Genomic DNA, 23,996 nt, shown 5'->3' on the forward strand with positions numbered 1-23,996 from the left:
TTCCTTTATGCAATACAAATGATATCAGAAAGGACACTGAAATAATCCCCTGTCACTCCATCATTTCATTCAGCTTTCCAGCCTGCCCAAGATGTCCCATTACTGTAGCCTCTGGAAAAAGTCAGATGAGCTCTTAAATAAATGTCTTAAACTCTACCTTTAACCATTTGAGAGAGGAACTCAGCATTCAAAGCTACACAATATTTTTATACTGAGTGCTCAACATTGCAACGATTTACCATAAGCCAGCAGTATCAGTTTTACCCATAATTTGTGACGGCTTTCTAACAGACTGTTGTCACAATTCACTTCATTGTTAGAACTCAGTTCACCTTATAAAATGCAACTGTATATAAATTATATATGTACATATATTGTTATTTATCAACATGAACAATCGCACTGTTCTTACTTAAATAAGGATTACTTATTATGTGAACACCCCATGAAGAACTGCATTACTATAAAGAAAGACAGGTAACATGGAAATGCAAGGCAAATTTTTTAGTGAATGTTATGGAAGTATCTGAAACATGCATCCAAAAGCTAAAAGAGCAGGCTGAAAGCTGAATGAAATGATGGAGTGACAGGGGATTATTTCAGTGTCCTTTCTGATATCATTTGTATTGCGGAAAGGAAAATGTAGATAAAATAGAAACCTGTGTATTAAGTTCATGAAGGTCTGCATGTCAGTTATTTTGGTTGTAATACACTAAATCCAAGACCAAAGCTTTTGACTTTTGATTTCACAGACATAAAATGGGCATGCCATTTGAATAAATGCATATGTTAGCAAAAGAAACTGGCTAATCATTTTTTGCCATTGGCAAAAAGCAGAACATAGAGATAGTTTTGTATTATATACTATAAGATAAACATAATTTCTGAAACCAGTTATCAAATATGTTTTTTTAGCAGATACACACATTCTCTAGGCAGTAAAGGCTTACCTAGAGCTCAAACCACCCCACACTATTTCCATGCCAATCTGTAGCAGAGAGATTCTACACAGCAGCTGTTTTCCCCACAGTTTCCAACTCTGCTCATTCTCTGAAAAGATCTTCCACCCACCAAGTCTTCTGGGAGACGAGAGAAGCTGGAAACATGTCTGTGAAAGGGTTCCCCACTCCTTTACTTTTCTACCCTTGAGAAGGAATCAAAAATGGCTCCAGAAAGTATTGCTTGAACTATCTGTACAGCCCCACTTAATCTCCTTCCCACTAGGCATGCCTATTTCAGAGAATACCTTTGAGAGGAATTTGGATTTCTCCGTATTAAACTTCAGTATCTCTTACAGAAAGAAACCGAAGTTATGTAATTAAACTGTTGGACCATGCTGACTGTTTTACCTTATGCAAGAGATAAGGTTAGGAATTATAAACAAAAAATTCTGAGAGTGTTAATGTCAGTCTGAGGATAATAATCTTTGCGGGAATTCAATGTGGTAAAAAAGAGCCATGATGACAAGAAGCAAGTAAGATTTCAAAAGAATGCAATTAAACAAATAGAGATGAAATGCACACAATAAACCTTATTCTTCTACAGTCAACAGCTGAAACACTTACACATTTCCTTAAACATGATCTATGTCTATTAGAACTCTAGATGCAGATACGAATGTTCAACAGTTCCATAAAACATTTTTAAAATAACTTTTCCTATTACTGCCTATTTACAAAGTTTAAAATTAGTAATTTTTCACGGTGGCCCCAAACAGGTCAGCAAAGATTTACAGTTAATAATTCTGAGCTAATATCCTTTTGATGATGTCTACCTGCAGAGAATAATTACTTCAATACTACAATGAAAAAATATGAATAATTACACTAGAAGAAATGAAAATACACCATATGTTACAATTTTCAACAGCCCAAAGCCAAAGTTTTAAGACTGAGGGTTCAAGAAACACTCATTTTACAAAGGATTCCCATCTCTGCCAACTTAAGGGCTAAAAAACCAACCCAAAACCAAAAAAGCAAAGGAAGTCTAAAATTTTGATTTACAAGCAGTTATAAGGTTATGAATATTTAAGAAAGTAATACTGACTTCTAGTAACTCCACTACCGTTTCAAACAAAACCTGTTACGAAATGTGCCTGAGTTCACCAAGGCTCATATGAAAAACTAATGCAGAAAAAGTCAGTCTTATAAACCCCAGGCAATGCAGAATCAGAGTTGCATTTAGCTGAGACAAAATCTGTTAAGATAAAATTGTGTTCAACACAAAACACAGACAACAACAATAGTGCCTCAGCAGCATCGGATTTTGGTTTCTAGTCACTGTATTAGGTTACATGTCTTTAAAACACTTTCGGCAATACTACAGATTCACTTGTTGAGTGTTAATTGAGTTGCATAATTCTTCTGAATTTCAACCTGACTATAGACCTTTGTTTCAACATACTGAAGTAACTCATATCTTTAAGTTACTAATATTCATGGTCAAATTTAGCACCAGAGTAATACAATTTTGTCAGATTTTTTTTTAATAAATATGATGTGACATTTTTATAAAAGTATATAAAATACAAAACAAAGGAAAGGAAATAAGCCCATAGAGTCTTTCTAATTATCATAAGAATGTTAAGGTTGATACATTAATTCACTTTTATGAGAAGATTCATAATGCTGTGAATAGCAGTTGGATTTGCTTTTGGCTGAGACACATTCTTTGTTTTGAAAAAGCATTAGAAAGAGAAAAAAGAAACTTGCTCCTAAATGGTAGCACCCATTTGGAGTGCTACTCAAAATGGGCTTTTGCATTAGAGTTTCACTAAGCTGTTGGTGATGCTGGAACCTGCTATGTACTAAAGACAGTGGTCCCAGCCTCACAAACATGGATGCCCAAGCAGCAAGGGGAAAGGAAGAAAAAGATGAAAAAAGAAACGGAACCTGAAACCCCGCACTCTTAACAGGGCAGTGGCACTGGGCCAGATGTGACATGAAGGATAAGAGCCCATTTCTGTCCTAGTGCTTGCACAGGCTCTGTGGCATGCTATGCATGGCAACAACTCAATAGTGATGATCAGCTTAGTTACTTCCGATGTCAGAACAGCATTACTTAGGAGTTTTCTGAATTATGCCCCAAATTTGTTTCATAATCCAATTATAAAAAGTAAATAGTTTAAATACAATGTCACTTTTTTGACTATAGCTAATGCACAAAATGCCAGTTAATTTTAAGCAGATGCTTATTTTGTGTCTGCATTAGCCTCCTGCTATGACTATTGAGGACCAGGGAGAATGAAGACTGTTTATACATGTATGTGAATACACACAAGTGTGCACATAAACACATATGTACACACATACATGTGTAGGGTGTTTCTTTTGCTTGCTCCCCAACCCCAGCAGGGTTTTATTCCCTATTAACTCAAACTAGCTATTTCATTTATAAATGCTTAGATAATAATATTTTGCTTAAAAGGCAGTTATTTTAGGAGAACAGACACTCTATTTTAGACTTTAAACTAAGAAGCTAAACTTGAAAACAAATTTTAACTGTAACTGTCTATGAATACTAGAAGTGCCACTCAAAGACACCAAATCGAAAAATTATCGTCTCCATCAACTGCAGCTATGTATGAGAAGCCCATACATTTAACAGAATAAAAAAGATCCTCCTGAAAAAAAACTTCTCCAATAAACATGTAATAATAATACTTAAATGCAAAAGACACATTTTCAAAACACGCATGCACTGGAGGGAAACATTAAGTTCTCTTCATGTTGTAATTTTGGATCACCTCACTCACGGGTCTTCTACAAGTAGAAGTATGTGAATAACAGAAGAAAACATTTAAATCCCCCTAAGGGTTGTCTGACAACATGCAGAATAGATCCAAATGCTACAGACGCTATCTATGTAAAGAGATTTCTTAGGATTTTTAGGATCCAGATGAAGGTATTTGAAGCAGTAGAGTGAGAAATTATGGTATTTCTCATCTCAGGCAGAGATGAGACAAAACATGATGAAAAAGGCTATGCAACATCTTGTGTAGGTAAGGAGACAAGAGACCTGTATTTCATAAGAGAAATCACATAGTTACTAGACTAATGAATGTATATATTTTCAAGGATGTGGAAAGCTTGCTTTAAGGCATGGAATTTGCTTTGTTCTTGTTCAGGCACTTGAGCAGGAACCTAGAGGTAGAAGAGAGATTGAAGGGAGTCTTAACCACTTGGAAATACAGAGACATCAACAAATAGGTGTTAATGATAAAATTCTCTACTCCTAAAACTGAGGGGTGGCTTTGCAAATCAAGTAAATGTTACCATGGTATTTCTGAACTTATACCCATGTAACACCTGATGCTGTGACTGATGTCTGTGACAACATGTGAGAGGCTGATACAGATTACTCAGTACTTCTTGCAATAAGAATTTTAATATATAAAATTATAAGAAATGGGAAGAAATAATTGGTCAAGAACTGTTACATACACTGCCTATGGTCTCATATATTTTACAACTGCAAGTGACTGGAGCTGATTAGGAAAGCATCACTTCTAGTTTCCCAGTCCTTATGCTCCTCTTTGAGCATGTGCAAGGGCCACTGAGAGAGAAAATACACTGTATTAGGGGAGCTTTTCGTCTAACTCAGTGCAGATGTCCTCCTTTTCTAATCAATCAAGTACAAAAAATTGAGATATCATTTGGTGTAAACCAAAACAGACACTACCATACCAAATCCGTCTCATTCTAAGCCTTCTGGAAAAATATGGGCTTAATTTTAAACTATGTCTTTTCATGTGCAGATGGAAAACAATTGTGTGAAACCAGCATTTATGTTGGCACTATAATTACCCTCAGCTTCTTTTTCAAATTAATTTTAGTATGTTGTGGACAGTTGACATATAAAAAATATTTGACATAAAAATACATTCTATTTCTCAAAAACATATTTTTACCCCTTGACATTTCTGAAACTGAAAAAAAATACCTAATAAAGTAAAATCTAGCTAGTTATTTGTCTCACATCACAGATGCTAGCAATTATATAAGAGTTTTGATTACTTGGGAAAATCATAGCCCTAGACTTTAATCCCTTAAAAAAAAAAAAACATTTTAGGGTAAATTGCAAGCCTGGGACATATCTTCCCAGGATTTCCTTATGGTAGATGTATACAAAAGCATCATGCTTTTGGGGAGATTTTACCATCATGACAGAGCACACAACTGTCACTCTGGTTAGAACAGGACTTACTGTGTACATGTAGATGGGTTAAATAATATGTGTGGAAAGTCTACCTCGTGTTTTGTGCAAGCACCAGGGACTGTAGTATGGTTATAATGGCACAGTGTGTACGTTCTTCATTCCATATAGGACAACCAGAGAAAGGCATGGCAGCTGATAAGACAAACTATCAAGCACAGCCCTGTAAAGCACCTGAACAAGTACTTATATTGACATGGACAAAATTTCCTGGTTAGAAAAAGAATTAGTTGTGACACTCGCATGTATGGTAGCTGTAAATAAGAAAGTCTACTTGTACTTTGATTTGCTTTATGTTACTTATGTCAGATAAACTACTATACTTTCTAGTTTATAAGCAAACTAAACCCAGAAGACCAGAAGTAATCAAAAAACAACCACAAACCCCTTATTACAGTGCATTCCTGTAGTTAAATTCACTAGAGGCAGTGCCAATTACTAGCAGAATAAACTACCATTAAAAGATATAATCACTTACTAAAACCTTTGAGAAAGTTTGAGAAGCTTTATGAACTTTTTGTTCTTAATTAATGAGAGCATTAACCCTGAAGGGCACAGTGGTGACATGTCAGAAGCTATAAGCATAACAATGATAAAATTAAACAAGGCAGTTAATTAAATCATGACTGCAATTGGTGGAAAAAGCAACACAGTATTTTGCCCAATAATAATGCAGAAAAAAAACCCAAAACATTGAATGCACTTGGAACATTGCTAAATCTTTTAACATAAATTTAAATAGTGCATTTTTCACTCAGCCTCTTGAACTTTTCAATTATGGAAAATCCTTGCTTCCTTAGTATTACAGCACTGGCGCACTACCTGCCTTCAGTTTTAGTGCAAAAATTATGCAGGTCTTGGAAGTGATCCGGGACCTGCATCACAGCTCATACAGGCACTTCAGACTAATGTTTATGTTGCTTTTAGTGAAGGCAAGAAGGCACTTCCATAACAAGTCCGCAAAAACATAGGAATTACAATTAACATGTAAAGGCCAACCTGAAAACAATTTAAAGGGATAAGGAGGGCTTTACTGATATTGATACAGATGGTGTGTTCTGTGACCTCAGATTCTGGTGGTAAGAAAAACCATCAGATGGATTACCAAATTTGCCTGAAGGGAGAAAATTTCAATTTAGAAAGTGTCATCACTAGGGACATTTTACTGTAAGAAAAACCTGTATACCATTATCTCAACCTCAGGTCTCTCCTCAAAGTTAATATTTGGGGCTTGGTTGCGGCTTGTCTGTTTCAGGGTTTTTTTTAGTTTCTTTCATACATTTGGCTTAGTTAGGGCTAAACTCATAAAAAACCCTCTTCCACTCCTTTCCTGGGGCTTACAAGATGACCTGCACATCATTATATGCTTGGTCACTTAGAACAATGTAGTGATCATAACAATATGGACACACACTGAAAGGCTGAATCTCCCAAACACACAAAATTATGAAAGTCTTTTTTTTTGGAAACAGTAAATCAATTCTACTAAAATCACTCAACATAAAAGCAATCACTCTCTTTCACAGAAGAAAAAAAACCCTCCACCCAAAACCAAACCCCAACAGGGACTCAATGCTCCTTACGTATTTAAAAGATTTATTTTAATAAATGTGACTGTAATTCTTTCAATCTTTACCTGCAAAAGACTGACCCATCTTTCCATCTCCTTCTGTGTCAGCTTATATATCACTACTTGTCCTCAACATAAAAAGGACATGGAACTGTAGGAACAAGCCCAGAGAAGAGCCACGAGGATGATCAGGGGACTGGAGCACCTCCCGTATGAAAACAGGCTGAGGAAGTTGGGGCTGTTCAGCCTGGAGAAGAGAAGGCTGCGTGGAGACCTCATAGCAGCCTTCCAGTATCTGAAGGGGGCCTATAGGGATGCTGGAGAGGGATTCTTCATTAGAGACTGTAGTGACAGGACAAGGGGTAACGGGTTAAAACTTAAACAGGGGAAGTTTAGGTTGGATATAAGGAAGAAATTCTTTCCTGTTAGGGTGGTGAGGCACTGGAATGGGTTGCCCAGAGAGGTTGTGAATGCTCCATCCCTGGCAGTGTTCAAGGCCAGGTTGGACGAGGCCTTGGGTGATATGATTTAACGTAAGGTGTCCCTGCCTACAGCCGGGGGGTTGGAACTAGATGATCTTAAGGTCCTTTCCAACCCTAATGATTCTATGATTCTATGATTCTATACTTCTGCATGTAATTTCCCACTTCCACCTCTTCTTACTAAAGCTCCAGGATACTAACTTACAGAAAACACAGATCCTTTGTACCCATTATTAGCAGATTATTCAATCCCTAATAGAATAAAAAAACCTTAATCAGCTCAAAAAAGAAATAATTTTTTTTCTTCAAATAATATGAAGTCCAATCCACAACTCTCTATTCCATAATTAAAATAAAGCAAAAGGATTTCATTCACAGACATCATTTAATAAAGAGAAATAGCATAAACCAAAACTGCAGTTTGCCAAGCTTCAATATATTAAAACCTTTTGAACTATTTGCTTTACATAAATACATTTGGTTTACTTCCAGGTTTGTTGATACAACTGCATAATGTAGCAAAACATTTTGCAAATTTAACGGAAAACAATGCTTTACTCATTGAGATTTCATTCAGATTCTAGTGTCTTCTGCAATATTACAAGCATCCTGATGGAAAGCATGCTTGTCTTTGTATTAAGAGAAAGAAAGAACAGCTAACATTTTAAAAACTGAAGCATACTGTTACTGCTTTTTCTGAAGTGACACAAATAAAAGGTATTTTAAAACAACTGAATTTACTGGGTTTTCAAATGAGAAGAGAAAGAACCAAAAGCTGGTATTTAGAAATGACACCACACAAAAGAGAAAACAAAAAAAAAGTAAGTGGTTCTGACCTCATTTACTGCCACATAGTATTGCTGCTGCTGGAACTGAGGTGAGTTATCGTTCCTATCTCTCACCACAATCCGTACTTCATGGTTGATAATGGTGCCAACCTTTTTGTTAACACACTGGACTTGCACCACAATGGACTGAATAGACATTGGAGGCTGTAAGGGAAAATACATTTTTAAAAAGATACCTGCAAATGCCACACATTATAACCTCTGGTTTATTAATATTTGGATTGAAAATACCAAATATCTGTAACTTAAATTAAGCCTCAAACATTCTCATCTCCATTTATTTTTCAAGCTGGCATTCTCCACAAAAGATCCAAGAGCTTTTAGATCACCTTTAATAAACTTCAAATTCTAATTAGTTTACCTAGATTTATTAGCAATGGCCAAGAAAAAAACATAGTTAGTTGTAATTAGATAGATGTGTAAAATACATGTTTGGTCTTTGTCACAAGAACATATGAAAAAATAGTTTGTCACCTTTGATAAAATAGGACAGGGTACAGGACCAACATTACTTTCACATTTGTACCACTTCTGCTGGGTCAATGCTTAGATTTAAAATCAGTTCTTTAAACAAACACTTAATGTAGGCTTTCATAGACAATAAATGTAAATACATAACGGCACAATTTAACAAATAATTTATGGTACTTGGGACAAACTATCCCAACACCTTTTAGCAGTTTCTTTTGCCTTCAGTTCTGATTTATCATTATTCATCCTTCCTAAGTACTTAAAGTTTTGGAAGAAAAGTCTGGAATTTTCTTTTTACCTGATTTTGTTTGGAAAACATACTGTCAGTCTCAGTAAAATCAATCAATGGAATCTAATAAGATTTTCTTTCAAGAAAAGTAATAAAAAAAGAACGGATCAGGCTAACTGAATCAGCAGGGAGTTGAGAAGTGGGCACATCAGACAGAAAATTGGGAAGGGTACCCAAATATATTGAATGCAATTGTATATGCACCATTTGTGAACCAGACTACATTTTTGCTCTGTAATAAAAAACTGAATTTTAAGGTTCAACTTAATAAAACCCCAAATGTTATTGGTACTACTAAGTTTCGCATAGTTTTAACTTGAAAGATGAGAAAAAATAGTTTTGGTTTTTTAATTAAAAAAGGAAAAAAAAAAGAACACACTCTTGACTGATTTTGCATTTTAGTGGTTAGTACAATTCTGGTTCTGAATGCTGGGAACAGCCTTCAGATAAGTCCATTACATAAATTTCAACTTTTTCATTCTATACGTGATTTGTTTTTTTACCTTAAATCTCAGATTTTCTTTTCATATCCACTAAACTTAACCACAAATACATATTTTTTCCAAGCACTACAGTACTAGGGATAAGAAGTGTTACAGTTCATAGTAAAAAATGAGGAAATAGCCCTTAAATACCAATGCAAAATATCAATATTACCTTTACATAACGTAAACCCACAAATATTACCTAGATATGATTAAGAAAACGTGCACGCACCCTCCACTTGTTTCCTTGCAACTTGAGTCTACTTGCAAAGAAAGTCACTGTAAAACATCGATATGTATTCATAGGAAAGTAAAGCATTCATGAATTTAGTCAGGCTGTTGCTAGTAACAAAAATCAAACAAATTGACAAGGTTGTTTTGGTAAAGCACCTAAAGTTGGATCAAGCAGCTCAGATGAATGAACCTGTAAACAGAAAAGTGTCACTAAAAGGGCCACTGAAATGAGAATTAGCACTGATCTAACAGGAATTACTTCTGTTTCCTATTGCCATATGGATATGCCAAGTTGTGTGGGCTGCTTGAAGACCTGACCTTACATTTCTTGAGAGTGGTTCTCAAGCCTCACCTCGCATTAGGGGCTCTTGCATTTTGCTCTGACTTCAAAATAAAACTGAAAAGCCAAACATGCTCCATCACGTCTGCCTCCTCAAAGGCAGCCAGCCATTTGGCACTTGAGGGAATGACGACTTCTTTGCTGATGCTTTAAGAATTCTTTTGCCACTATGTCCCCTCTGCCATGTTCTGTGCTGCATACCTTTGCTTCACATATGAAAACAGCTTCTGAATTAAAACTAAATTAAGAACAGCTGAATTCAATTAGCAATTTGAAAGTAAAAATGGAAATGAACAAAAATTTGCATGTTGTTTCTGGTACTTATGGATATATCTCAAAACACATGGAGAAGACAAATTAATCAATCAAGCTAATACAAAACAAATGTTCATGCACTCCGAGGGGAACTGATCTTTAAAGCACTCTTTCCATGTTGATTACAGTCACTTTTGAGTCAATATTCCTCTCCGATTCTGATGAGTTGCAGCAAAGATACAACACTGTGATAAGCGTCTCTATTTTTAAAATGTTTCTCTTCAATGAAATTAGCATAGATAAGAACATTCCTTGTATTTTGTGCTTTTAATATTTCTTTTTATAAAAGTCAAACTTAGCCTGGCAATATTTCTTTAATGCTATTCAGAATGGGCATATCACACAAATTTTATGCTGCCTTAGAAAAAGGAATCTAAACTAGCATATTTTCAGTTGAGTATGTCAAACCTTATAAGTGAATTGTAATATTCATAATTCCTTTGCTCTATCTCACATCTCATATGTCAATATACAGAGATAAAGCAGGCTTTTAATAAGTGTCACAGGACATGAGGCAAGCAGTACTTCTTCCAGACAAAAACAAAAAAACAGTATAAAAATGTTTTTAATTCAGTAAACAAGACAAGTTTCTTTCAATATGTATATTTCTTTCAACCCACACATCTATTTGTTTGGCCCTTATTGTTGTGCTCATGCACATATAATTGTACATGCCGTCAAGTTTCTTCATGCACCCAAGAAGTCCTAATAAAGAATCAAATTAACTCTGCTCACATCCATCTGGGACGATAGATGCAGCTATTATACTCTAGCAGATCTTGTGTTAAAGTCTATGAGCACTCACAGATTTAGAAATCAATGTCTATGGGGAACAAAAAAACCCAAACAAACAGCAAACCCCACACTTACATCTCTGTCCAGAATTCGGCCAGTGCTATTTAGGTATAATGTCTGTCTGATAGGATCGAGGATCACCCAGTAATCTACATTGTCCTTTAAGGAAAGTTCAATGGTGGGGTCTGGCCCTCCTGCTGTCCCTTTGATCAGCATATTGTCAACCAGGATAGTGCCTGCAAAAAACAATAAACACACAAGGGAGAAATTTATATTGGCATCTACATTTTTATGTATTTTTCATAACAACTGCAATGCTAAAAATCCTGTTTTATGACTAAGGGTCCTTGTACTTTATGTTTTGAATGATGTTTAAAAAGTCTGAACCTTATTATCTGTAATGCAAAACTGCCTTTGACACTGAAGTGATTTCAAACAACATCAAACCCAGCTACAATGCACAATAAGTTGATGATGAGAGCCATCACATATAGCTATTTTTAAGATTATGAGTTTTTTCTCCATTGAGCAATCATCACCCAATCTCACATCAAACAAATAGTACTGAAATAACAACAAACCCGAATAAATTTTCTACAGCAAGAGTGACACATCAAGGCGGTGGGAGAAGGGTGAAAGAGGGAAGGGGGAATAAAAGAACAGTTACATAAAGCTCTCTAGGCAAAAAGGGGGTTTATACCTTGAGTTGCTCTGCAACTGAAAAACTGAATTTGCAGCACAAAGATATGAAAACCATGTTGACCAAGACAAACATAGTACTTAAGTCCAGTCATCTATTCAACATGTATAACATGCTTTTTCCTTTTCTTGTTCCATCTTGTCAGTTAAAAGTCTTGCCTAACAGCTCTATTAGTCAGTTCACAGTACCCACGATGTATGTTATCTCCTGTGTAAAACACTCCAACTCACTTTCCAAATGTCAAGCATTGCTTAACTACCCTAAATGTTGCACTCTGGTGCCTCAGATTTGCATGCACAGTACTTATTAACACTTCTCTAAGATTTCATTTTTCTGAAAAAGTAACACTATCCAGTTTTCCTCACACCAAAATATTAAAAAGAAATTATTTCTGTTGAAGTTCATTAACAGTGAAAATCCATGAACATCACTAGCTGCAGAACATTTAACATAGTTAAAAATATTTATCATGTAACCTCCTGTATTAAGGGCCCAAATAATTCATTCTAAAGTGCAGAGTAAAATTTCTTTAGAGATTCAGTCTAACAACAGCAACTCTATGTAAAGATACTCCTATTATATATAACACAACAGAAATGATGGGAAGAAATACTTCCAAACAGGTAACTTTGCACCAAAGACTGGTTTTAAAGTTATAGTAGCACTACCCTTAAAACCACATGGGAAACACAGTCGCTACCCACATGACTTATGGCTGTCAGCATAATCTCTTCTGCAATACCATTTATACAATTATACTATGACTCACTAGCTCGAACTGGCATACAGCTTTTGAGAGACCACCACTATTTTTAATGTAAAGAGGATTTCCCAGGAAAAACAAGCTGGTTACCACCCCTGTGACAGTTCAAAGTGTTTATATCTAGTTACCAATTTCTCTATAAGAAATCCACCAGCTTCTCTGTATTACCCTCATTATTGGGCCTCAATGATGATGCTAAGAAAAGTCAGCAACCCAAATTTGAAGTCAACTGAACAAAAGTTGCCCAAGAAAAGTCTCCCTGAAAAAAAAAAAAAAAGACAACAAGGTAACATACATCACAATCACCATAATGGCTTCAGTTGTCTTGACTTATTTTCTAGTCTTCTTGGTCAAACCTAAAGGCCAAGTCTAAGTTCTGGCTACATTTTCACCACCACTGATCCCAGTGAAAGGTTCTACACCCCCATTCAAATGGCTCTCAAAGGAAATGAAAATCTGCAATTTCCACAGCATTAGGTGTTTTATCAAAGGCCACCTGGGCATAGCAAAGCTGGTGTTTACGGAAAATGTTGTACACAAATCTTTGCTGAGAAAAGCAGAAGTTTAATGGATGGAAGAATTGGGGCAGCTGAAGTAACCAAATGGTACAGAAAAAGGAATAGGAGAGGGTTGTGAAAGTAGTGTAAAAATAAACTGCAAGGGATAATTAGGAAATAGGGGAGGGAAAAAGCAGCAACACCTGTCTTCTCATCCATGCTGAAGACTAGTAAGCCCATGAGAATCAAAGGGGCATCATAGCACAAGTTACAAGGACACGGAGCTACTGTAGCTACCCACCAATACACTGCTTTCAGATGCTTAAGCACTCGTGACATATAAAAAGGGTTTATTTCTCACCTCAGAAAATTAAAAAGAAAAACACATAAAAAACCAACTTAACCCAAAACCCAAACAAACAAAAGATTACCCCAGAATGAAATCTGGTCCCTGATTTATAGAAAACTCAAAATTATGAATATAAACTAACAGTAGGTCTTGATTGATATAAGAGACAACAGAAGCAAAGGAAAATTACTTTTGGACATTGAGTTGCACTGCTTGTCAAGAAATGCAGCATATGCCATGCTAAAGGAATTAGACCAATAATCATGGCAGAGTTATGACTGCTAATACAATAGTCTGTGGGGCCATGCCCCTGTGAAGGAAACAATTACTGTGCCATGAATTGCATGCTAGTAATCAGAGGAAAAAATTCATACTTCAAAGGCACACAGATTCCTCATGGCAGAGTCCATATTTGGGAGGGGCCTTAATAGGGAAAGCACTTTCCACATGTTAAGGATTGCAAACATAGTGTAATTTTAGAATGCAACACCTACATAAAAAGGAAAGTGCTGTGACACAAGTCAATAGTGGTTGTAACACTGTTCTTACAGTAACATACACCAGTTATTTTACTACCTAGCATTTGCAGGCACTTTTGGTTCAGTATAGGCTGCGTACACCACGGTTTGTTGTTCTTTGTCCAAAGAGCCTTTATCCTCCCTTGTCTAGTTTTCAGGAGATGGATTTCTGCCAAACTCATCCTTCTGCAAGAACTAAAGAGCTTGAATAACTTCAAATTTTAATGAATCTAAGATTAAATGATTCTTATTACATACTTAAAAAACAAAACAAAAAACAAACAAAACACCCCCCCCCCAAAAAAAAAAAACAAAAACAAAACCCACCTTAAAAATCTTGATTTGATGACAAATTTCATAGTCTCCATTAAACCACTGCTACTTAACTGGCCCAACTGCTTTGAATTCTGCATATCATTCAACTTTCCTCTCTTACAATCTATAAACAGCAATATGCTTGATTTAACAAAGCACTTCTATTTAGTTTGTTGGGATAACAACAATTCTTTTGTTCTTAAGAATGGACTGCTTTTTCTTTGGATACTCATGAGGCACTTGTACTCTGTCTTCAAAGGAGAGCAGTTTTCAAATAAGCCTTTCAATAACCATCCTGAACGTATTATTCCTCTAATTTACAAAGAATCTGGCATCGGGGAAATTTTTTCTTTCCACCATTTAGAGATCTATCATTTTGTTCCTTACATCCTGCCTCTCTCCTTGGCCTAAAATGCCAGGGACATAACCCATAACGATAAATCTGAATACATGCAGTTCAATGTGACTGCATCAACAGTTTGTCCATTAACTCTCCATATACATGAGAACAAAAGCAAATGCATCCCTTGATATTTGCAACACAGTAATACAATAAGTTTAGACACAATTTGCTTGTGTCATTTTTTTCACAGGCAGAAGCTTAATGTTGTAGCTAAAGTGAAATCTTGCACCTTGTTATAAGAGTTACATTTCTTCTTCTGTAATTATATTAGAGGTTCAACCTCTAAGTATTGGGGGGGATGAGGGTTTGGTCAAAGTCTGCTGAGGGTAAAGATGTTGGCTAATTGCAAAAAGACTGATGTGAAAGTTAAATTGCACATCAACACAACTAGATTTTAAGAACAGCTTTTCGTCTACTGTGGATACCAAAATTTGGCTACCTTTCCACCTTCACTGAAGCCTGACTGATGACTGAGGTGTCTTGTGAAAAGACTGTACAGATTTTCAGGGGATTAGTACAGAATAAGTCTTAAGGAATCAAAGTCAAGCAAGTTGTTGGCTAGAAAAACAACAAAAAAGCCAGAAACCAACAGACTGCACAAGAGAGGAAAGGTCTATTATTGTCAGGTATAATACTGTTTTTCTGAGAATAATGGCGTTTACTCAGAAATGTTACTTGAGCTTGTTGGGAATTATACAAGTACCTAAAAAACAAGACAACAAAAATAAAAACTGCAGAGCACTGTAAATATTGTAACAATAGTTCTACACTAGATTATCCTTTTGAGAGGAATCCAGAAGCCAAAAGTCTTCATTAGACTAAAATAACAGGGAAAAGTTTGTGTTTACAGATCAGTCTCTGCAGAAGGTGATCTTTCTATGGGAAGGACGTTACAAGGGACTTGGGTGCAAAAGCCGTGAAGTACAAAATTTGCAGTTTATGCTCTACTAAAGACAGTAGATGTGCAGTGTTCAGTGAGGACTTGCTTGTTAAATGATTTAGACACATCTTGGGATTATTTTAGTTGAATGTTCTAGCAGATCCCTTTTTTAAAGGATGAGTGAATTATGACTGGTCTGGGAATAACCTTTATGCTGGCACATTAATCAGAAAACAGGATTCTAGTAGAATAATATCTGCAGCACTTCTGGGAATTAAAAGACATTCAGGGTTTGTCTTTCTGCATTTTCTGAGCTCAAGGCATGTGGAGCATGTCCCACCTCCCCAGTGACACTACTAAAGCAGTGCACTGGACAAAGGCTCAACTTTGTGCCTGATAGTTAGACCAGGAATGTAACAATCATAGAATCACAGAATCACAGATTCATAGAATAGTTAGGGTTGGAAAGGAACTTAAGATCATCTAGTTCCAACCCCCTGCCATGGTCACAGACACCTCACACTAAACCATCTCACCCAAGGCTCTGTCCAACCTGGCCTTCAACATCTCCAGGGATGGAGCACTCACAATTTCCTTGGACAACCCATTCCAGTGCCTCACCAGCCTTGCAGTAAAGAACTTCTTCCTTATATCCAATCTAAACTTCCCCTGTTTAAGTTTTAACCCATTACCCCTTCTCCTATCACTACATTCCCTAATGAGGAGTCCCTCCCCAGCATCCCTATAGGCCCCCTTCAGATACAGGAAGGCTGCTATGAGGTCTCCAAGCAGCCTTCTTGTGGAGACAGTGTTCTCATGGGAGAATGCATAATTAGTACATAAACTCTGAATAATTCTGAAAGATACAGCATGGCCATGAGAGGCCCAAAGAAGCTTAAGCAAGCAAGAAGCTGGAATTCACTGAGTTAATGAGAACTGTGGACTGTTGGCAAGCTTTTGAGGTCAAGTTCTCACACCTGTGCTTAACCAATTATATGTTAGTCACTAAGGGTCTTCAAGACATGTATCCAATCATAATATGCCAAATCACTGTAAGTGCATGTAAGAAATAGTATATAAGGAGTTAAGGCTTTGTAATAAATTTGGCAATCGCTTGATCACATTGATCGTCTCTGCGCTGTCCGTGACTCTCGCTTCAACACCTTCTCTTCTCCAGCCTGAACAGCCCCAACTTTCTCAGCCTATCTTCATACGGGAGGTGCTCCAGTCCCCTGATCATCCTCATGGCCCTCCTCTGGACTTGTTCCAACAGTTCCATGTCCTTTTTGTATTGAGGACAACCGACGGTCAGTCCCAGTGGCTTCAAAGAGATGTACCTAACTTCAACCAATTAAGCAAAGTTTATTTCTGCAGTCATGCAAAATACAAATTTCACAGACCTTAATTCTCACAAGGCTCTTGTACACAATAGCAGAGTGTAGCCTTCCACATCAGTACTACATGGGCTGTGCTCACCACAGAAAACAGAGATCCCAGAAACACCTGAGTGCTCACAAGCTACAAGGCTGAAGCTGAAGCCTGAAGCGACGCATGTCTGAAGCAGAAGCCTGAAGTTTTTTATCATCTAAATGTATTTATCCCTTCCTTCAAGAACAGTCTACAACTTGTTATTCTTAACTTTCAAAATTGATGAAAAGATTAAACCACCTGCAACAGCATGATTAACCTTCAATATTGCCAAATTGCATGAGCAGGTGCTTCAGATGTATGATATACAAAAAGGCTAAATATAATAAAGTCGTATTCTGTTGTTCACAGAGAATGTATTTTTAATTTCACCATACTAATCAAGTTTGTATAACAAGTCCACATTACATGCCAGGGAATGTACATTAAACACACACAGTATTTCCTACCCTGGAACACCAGTTGTGAATTTTTCAGCCAGTGGTATTTAGCTTGGGAGAATTATGCATAGTACCCATCTGGAAGGAAAGAATCAGGTTTCCAAAAGACTAGCGAAAAGAAAAATTGGTACTTAAAAGGTGCTTATGTATATACATACACACTCTCTAACTCTTTGAGCTGCAGTAAGGGCGAGTACCAATAGTTGTCAATAGATGGAAAGAAACTCATCACTTCTGCATCAGTGAGGGTTTTTCACACCTAGTGTATTAAAAAATGAAAACCAACCCAGCAAGAATAGGGGGCCTAAAGAAATGAGAAACTCATGCTTTGTAAAGAGCCATTGAAGCTAGCACCTCTGATAGCTGCAAGATGGCAAGCTCAGACTTGGTGTTGAGTGAGTGCCAGCTGCGCTGACATACAGATGGGCATCTTCACTAGAATAGGAAGATCCAATATGAGACAGACCACGCTGTTATAAACCTTCTGCCAAAGGGTAAATACCATTCCCATTAGTGTTTCTGCACCTGCTTTTCTGTTGGTCAAGTTGAAGAAACTGAAGCAGGCAGAGCAAGATCAGAGATTCAGGAAGGTCTCCATGAGCCAGTCCCACCTCTGTCTGCTCAGGATTATTAAGAATGTAGTGCAGAACCTGAGATCCATCTGAACGCACCAGATAGCTGCTTCTCTAACTTGCTGACTCCTAAGAAAAGTTTACACAGCATGCAGTATGCCAGGTTTCTTTCAGACAGGACAAATTTGCATTAAAAAAACAATTTGAAAATAGGGATTATTTTCTTATCAAAAGGCATTATATGGCTCAGCTGTAATGGTAGCTGCTTTTTTAATATTCCACAGAGTTTTCATAGTTAAACCTGGATCAAAAACTTATTTTTCTGCATTTGAAGATGTATGCCTGTAGAATAAGATGGATTAAACAGCAATAAATTATAAAGAATGGAAAATGAAAACCTTATTGCAGAAGTAAATTCCCAACATTACGGCAAACTCGCTTAGGCCCACATTGCAGGTTCATACACAAACCAGGATAATTCTACAAAGCCACCTCCTGGATTATATATTTCCTATTTTCTATCCTCACATCATCAGTAGGGATCTCTCAGAAGTTTCCAAGGTTGTTTCAAGATTGTTCTCCTGCCATGCTGGCCCATCTTCTCCTGTCCTGCTCCATGTGCCACACCACAGACTACAAGCAACTACAGAAAATACAGCTCATTATTATAGGAGTTTGACAAGCTCAGATTTAGGACTTTTATTCCTAGTCCTCCCCCATGGACCTTTTGCCTTCCCACCCTGAGCCACTGTAAGAATTTGTGTACTATGCCATCTGCCCCTTATTGTACAGCATAAGTTCGGATCTGTTGTAAGTGAAGGTGAGCCATTTTTTTGTCTTAGTGCTTCCCAGCCAACATCAAGACAGAGAACGAGCACCAGCAACTCCTGTCCCAGATTGAAACAACACAGTAATATGATGGAAGACGTTTTAGAGGCAGCTCCCAACTGGAGATCCCAGCAGCACTGGGATCATCATCAGTTCAGAGCATATGTATACCTGTCCTGTGGGACATTAAGAATCACAGGCATTCCTGCCTACCTTCCCTCCACGTTCACAAACAATGAGACCAGAGTCCCATAAAGCTACAGAAGAGGCACCTCAGTGCTTCACATATACAACTCACACGTGAGTTTGAGAAATCTGACCCCCAGCATTTACACTCTATATCAAAACATAGCAAGGATGGATAAAAAGAAATCAGAAGAGGCAAGGATGATGGTCAAATGCTAACTACTAACTCCACTAAATATTTGGTACTCACCTTCCCAGGTGTACAAACCTAGACTTACTTTTTTAACTCCTTCCCCCTGCTTTAAAAGGATGAACAAGAGGTGAACAGATAGAGTGACTGTGGAAAGGCAGAGATGGATGCACAGGAGAAAGCAAAGAGCAAAAAGCAGGAAGTGAGGCAGAAAGCTTAGGTCACAGAGCAGCACTCCAAGGACAGACATTTAAAAAAGCCAGTTATTCTGCACAAAGCCGCATTCTGTAAAACTATGACAGCAAAAGAGCATCTCAGACAAAGCCCAGTATGCCATCCTTCCTAGCATAGTTAAGAGAAAAAGCTAAAAACAATGGATTCTAAAGCCTTAAACGAGGAAAAGATGAAAACAATTTTTCAGAAATCCTTTTTCAATTTTTTTTTTTTTTTTCTTTGTATGCTCTGGTTTGCAGCAGCAGGATGATTGCTTGGTTTGCAGAAGGATCCTCTTCTCCTTCAATATTTCACTGTGGGAAGGTCACCACCAGGCCCCATACTGAGGAGACTGATGTTGATCTTGCATTCACTTTCTGCAAGTGTTTCTGACAGAAAGCCTCTCAGTGCTGCAATACTTAAGTAGGTGAAGCATTCCAGAGTCCAAGGACTTACTCATGTATGTTGATTTTTAGCACACCATTATTTTTCCATGCATCAACAGAACCCAGTACTTCTACCAAAAGTTTTACTATATTTGTTGGAACTCAACAGACTACATTTTTCCACAATGCTTTGACAAACTACATAGGGCAAAATTCAGAGTCCTACTCCCAATTATTATAACAGCAATCTAAGGTAAATGGGAAAGAGATACAGCTCCATCCCCAGAGTACTGGAGCCATGGCTACACTGGCTGCTTTCTACCCCATGCTCCAGGGGTCATATTTATGAGACCTTAAATCAAGAAGTGAGTTAGCAGAAGGACCCTTTAAACAACGCCTTTCATTTCTCTTTCTGTACCCAGCTCATGAGATGCACTTTGCCATGCCTACCCACCCACATCATCAACAGCAGCACATCTCCATCACTTCCCCTCCCTTCAAAGCTTTCTGCTTCTCACACCTTACCCTCTCTTTCACCCAGCACTGGGTCAGAGGCAGCAACATTGAACAGTGTCTCTAAACAGCAAAGAAGGTTTTTCTCTATATTTAGCAGTATTTCTGTAACACAGGACCACAGGAATGTCTTTATGGGATTTATGGGTCTGCACAGTCCTTTATTTGCCATCTGACAATATTCTGCATTGCAAGTGGCAAAGCAAAACAAATCTGCAGAAGCCCGGTGAGAACTGAATGTCTTTCCCCTAGAGGGAATATTTTTTTCTCATTTCAGCCTTTAAACACTTCTTCCAGGAAAAGGAAAGAGATGCTCCTTAGCATTTGCAAACTCTTTTGAACCTGTTCTGACTGAATGGTACGGAAGGCAAATGCAATCACTCTCTTTAAAACATAACTGAAGGTTTAAACTGAATTGCTATAAAAATTAAACCCCTATAAAATATAATTTACAAATGATTGTTTTTAAGATATAGAAGTTTCAGTCATACTTCATCATATTAGCATATATATGCATGTGTATATATTAGTATATATACATATATCTATATACACACATGCACAAATACCAGTACAAGATCAGACCAAAGGCCCATCTAGCCTGGTATCCTGGTTGCAGAAGAGGCCAAGAGGATACGCTCAGAAGACATCTAGATCTCAAAGTGACTTACAGCTCCCTCTTCTGCATGCTCCTTGGCTCTTCCTTGTCTGTGGGCTTACTGCCTTTATAGGTTAAAAAAAGACACTTGAGGCATTTACAAAACACAGAGGCTCTTCTTCCAAAGCTTTTATAAGCTCACAACTGCATACACTGAGAAGGCATCAATCGCATTTTGCTCAAGGGACTATTTCTAAATAGCTAACTTCACTTATTTTCAAAACATATCAACCTGCTACCAGAATAAGAACTAATCTGACCTCTCTCAAAGTCAGCAGACATAGATATGCTAGGCAGTAGAAGTTCTCCAAACAACTGGAGGAGAAGTCAAGTTCACTGTCTGTGGGGCAGCCAGGAGGACTCTCCAGGGGCCCAGGAGCTTTTATAGCAGCCTCCCTGGCCCCCAGACCACCTGCTTATCTGCCAAGCAAGCTGCTGACTCTCTGGCAACCCCACAAGGGTAACATGCCTACTGAAACAGAATTTTGAAAGATCTTGAATTGTGGCATTCTTGTTTTATTTTTTATTTTTGCAAATGAAACCACTGATGGATTGCTAAGGTTGACTAAGATTCTCCATTATCTATACAAAAAGCTGCCAATTCTTGAAAAAAAGAAATCCCCAGATCAGTGCACTCACACCAGACAACATGTACAGACACAGAGAAAATGACCATTAATGAAAATGCTACCTTATAAAGTAGCCCCACACACAATAGAAAGGCTATTAACACACAAAAAAAACAAAACAAACTCCAAACAGACAGGCTAAAATTTCTGGGAACATTTGAAAAACAAAAGAAACAAAAAAACATTCGTCTTCTTAATAGTCAGCATAGAAATAATAAAAATGCACATACTACAGACAGTAGTGAGATAAAAGATCTTCAGGCTATTCCAGCAAATACTCTGTTTCTTGTCTCGCTTCCCAGAAGACCTTGGCAACAGCAGTTCTTGAAGATGATATAGATTTTTAAGATGTAATACACAATAACAACAGGTATATGTATATAGAGGCAGAATGCAACCACTTTGAGTTGGGCTTTTCAGGGATGAAGCTATCTGGAATTAGAGAAACTTACTCCAGTTCACATCATTTGAAAGGAAATGCATTAGAATCAATAATTTCCCTGTAAGCTTTTACAGTACTTAAACTCTTTTGTGAGAAATAAAAACCAGCATGGAAATTATCCCTGCATTTCATCAGAAGCTGATGATAAAGAAAATGCTTTCAAAATTACTGAATGCAATCTAAAGAAGGAAAGCAATGCTGTACAGCAGAAACAAGAGCAAACAGAATGTCTTTCCCTAAAACCAAAGGAAATTTACACACAAACTAGTCTAAGATTTCAAAGGCAAGTCAGACAGTGAAAACGGAGGAGTGATGTTAGCCCTGGATTCAGACACTGGAATAAGAACCAGATGTACAAGGTCCTCACCTAAACCGAGGAAAGATTATGAGGCTTCTAAGAAGGGGAGAGCTTCAGCACTGATGTCTTTAGGAAGACATCAGAAAAACTTTCATTGGGAAAAACCCCAACCTACTCTTGGAGGCAGACGAATGGACTGACAGCTCTTCATTCTATGATCCTCTTATTTTGAGAGATGGAACAGAAACATCAGCAAGTTTTACTTCCATTCATATACTGGACCTCTTCCTGAATTCAGCCCACTTTAGGAAAGTCACAATTAGAAAACTATTTTTTGCCTTAGTAAAGACTCAGAGATGAGAGACAACCAGTACACGGAAACCTTGGAGCACAGGGGGGCACGGGAACATGAAAATTTACACAATTCTGAGGTTACAGAATGGTGATGTTCTGCCATGGTTCACAAAGTAAAAATTATCCCAAAGTAAGAGATGTTTCTTGCCATGGTACCTAATTCTACAAACTAGGTTTTACACTGAAAGTTACCACTTCTGAGTGTAAGTTTATTACATCTTGCCATGTTGAAAACTCCTGATTTTATTTTAGTACTTTGGGGGAAAAAAATATGTGTATATTAACAAAGTTTTTGTATGATCCCAGATAGAACTGAGTTCCTAGGAATACAAATTCTCTGATAATGTGCATCAATTAGTAAATTAGGTAACTACAAACAAAATAATTTGCATTTAAAAGGAGTCATGTGCTCAGGTATATCCAAGCTTTTCCCTTCGAATATATCATCACAAATGCAGTTTTATTTCTATTTCAGACCTGTTTTATTTGAGACCATATTAATAAACATTAATAAGCTTTGTATTTATTCTTCATCTGCCAAATATATGCTAAGACAGGACAAAGCAAAAACAATTTCAGCTGCGTGACTACCGAGACATTAGTGGAAGCCCAGGAGACCCATAGCAGCTGTTTTCTTGTATAACACATTTCAGATTTCATTTACTACGTATGTGCAATATGGTCAAGCTCCTTATAATTACAACAGACCCACACATCCCAGAAACAGTAAAGTCACCATGCACACACACTAAGTTTCAATTTTATGCTATGTGCCTGAGAAGCTCCAGCACCTAGGAGTTTCGTCACAGTTTCTGCCCAGAACATTTCTGGGAGGAGATGTGTTTCATATAGCAAATAGGATCAGTGGCTTCTGCAGTCAGGAGAAAGACATGGAATTTTCTCATTACCTATGCATAGGACTGCAAAGATCACTTGTAAAACACCCATCTCTGGCATTTTCCTACTCCAAACTTCTGAACAGACATCCTCACCTGCAAGCACACCGGTTTTTATCACACATTTTTTTGTTCATCTTACTGAAATCTGTGACATATATTAAACCCAAAAGCCCAGGTACTTTCCTTTAAATTAATGTTCATGTGCTTTAACTTTGGGCTTTCTCTTCCCAAACCTTTTCTCAAGTTAGTAAGTTCTGTCTCTTTCTTTCAGTGCATCAAACTGTATCTGCAGCTTGTCATAACTGAGTGCAAATATGCCAGATTTTAAAACCAGATACTGAAACAAACCACCAGCACTTTTAAAGTGTATGCTGACCAGTCCTTAAATGAGACAGAAATTTGAATGTATAGGTTGAAAAAAATGCAACTTTGAAAAATATTTCTACTGAAAACTGGAAGTGCTCTGAGTTAACTTAGTGCCGACTGCAATAA

General features: G+C 37.3%; 1 protein-coding gene across 1 annotated transcript in view; it reads right to left on the minus strand.

The window, feature by feature from the left end:
• The window catches only part of PCDH15 (protocadherin related 15), a 360,972-nt gene that overhangs the window by 254,710 nt on the left and 82,266 nt on the right, over window positions 1-23,996 (minus strand). Inside the window, 2 exon segments of the mRNA XM_057415611.1 lie at window positions 8,103-8,258; window positions 11,119-11,279. Of these exon segments, the coding sequence (XP_057271594.1) occupies window positions 8,103-8,258; window positions 11,119-11,279 (317 nt within the window).

Source organism: Pezoporus wallicus, unplaced genomic scaffold (genome assembly GCF_028554395.1).
Source record: "Pezoporus wallicus isolate ANWC-B61680 ecotype Strahan unplaced genomic scaffold, APGP_CSIRO_Pwel_v1 contig_736, whole genome shotgun sequence".
Lineage (NCBI taxonomy): Eukaryota > Metazoa > Chordata > Aves > Psittaciformes > Psittacidae > Pezoporus > Pezoporus wallicus.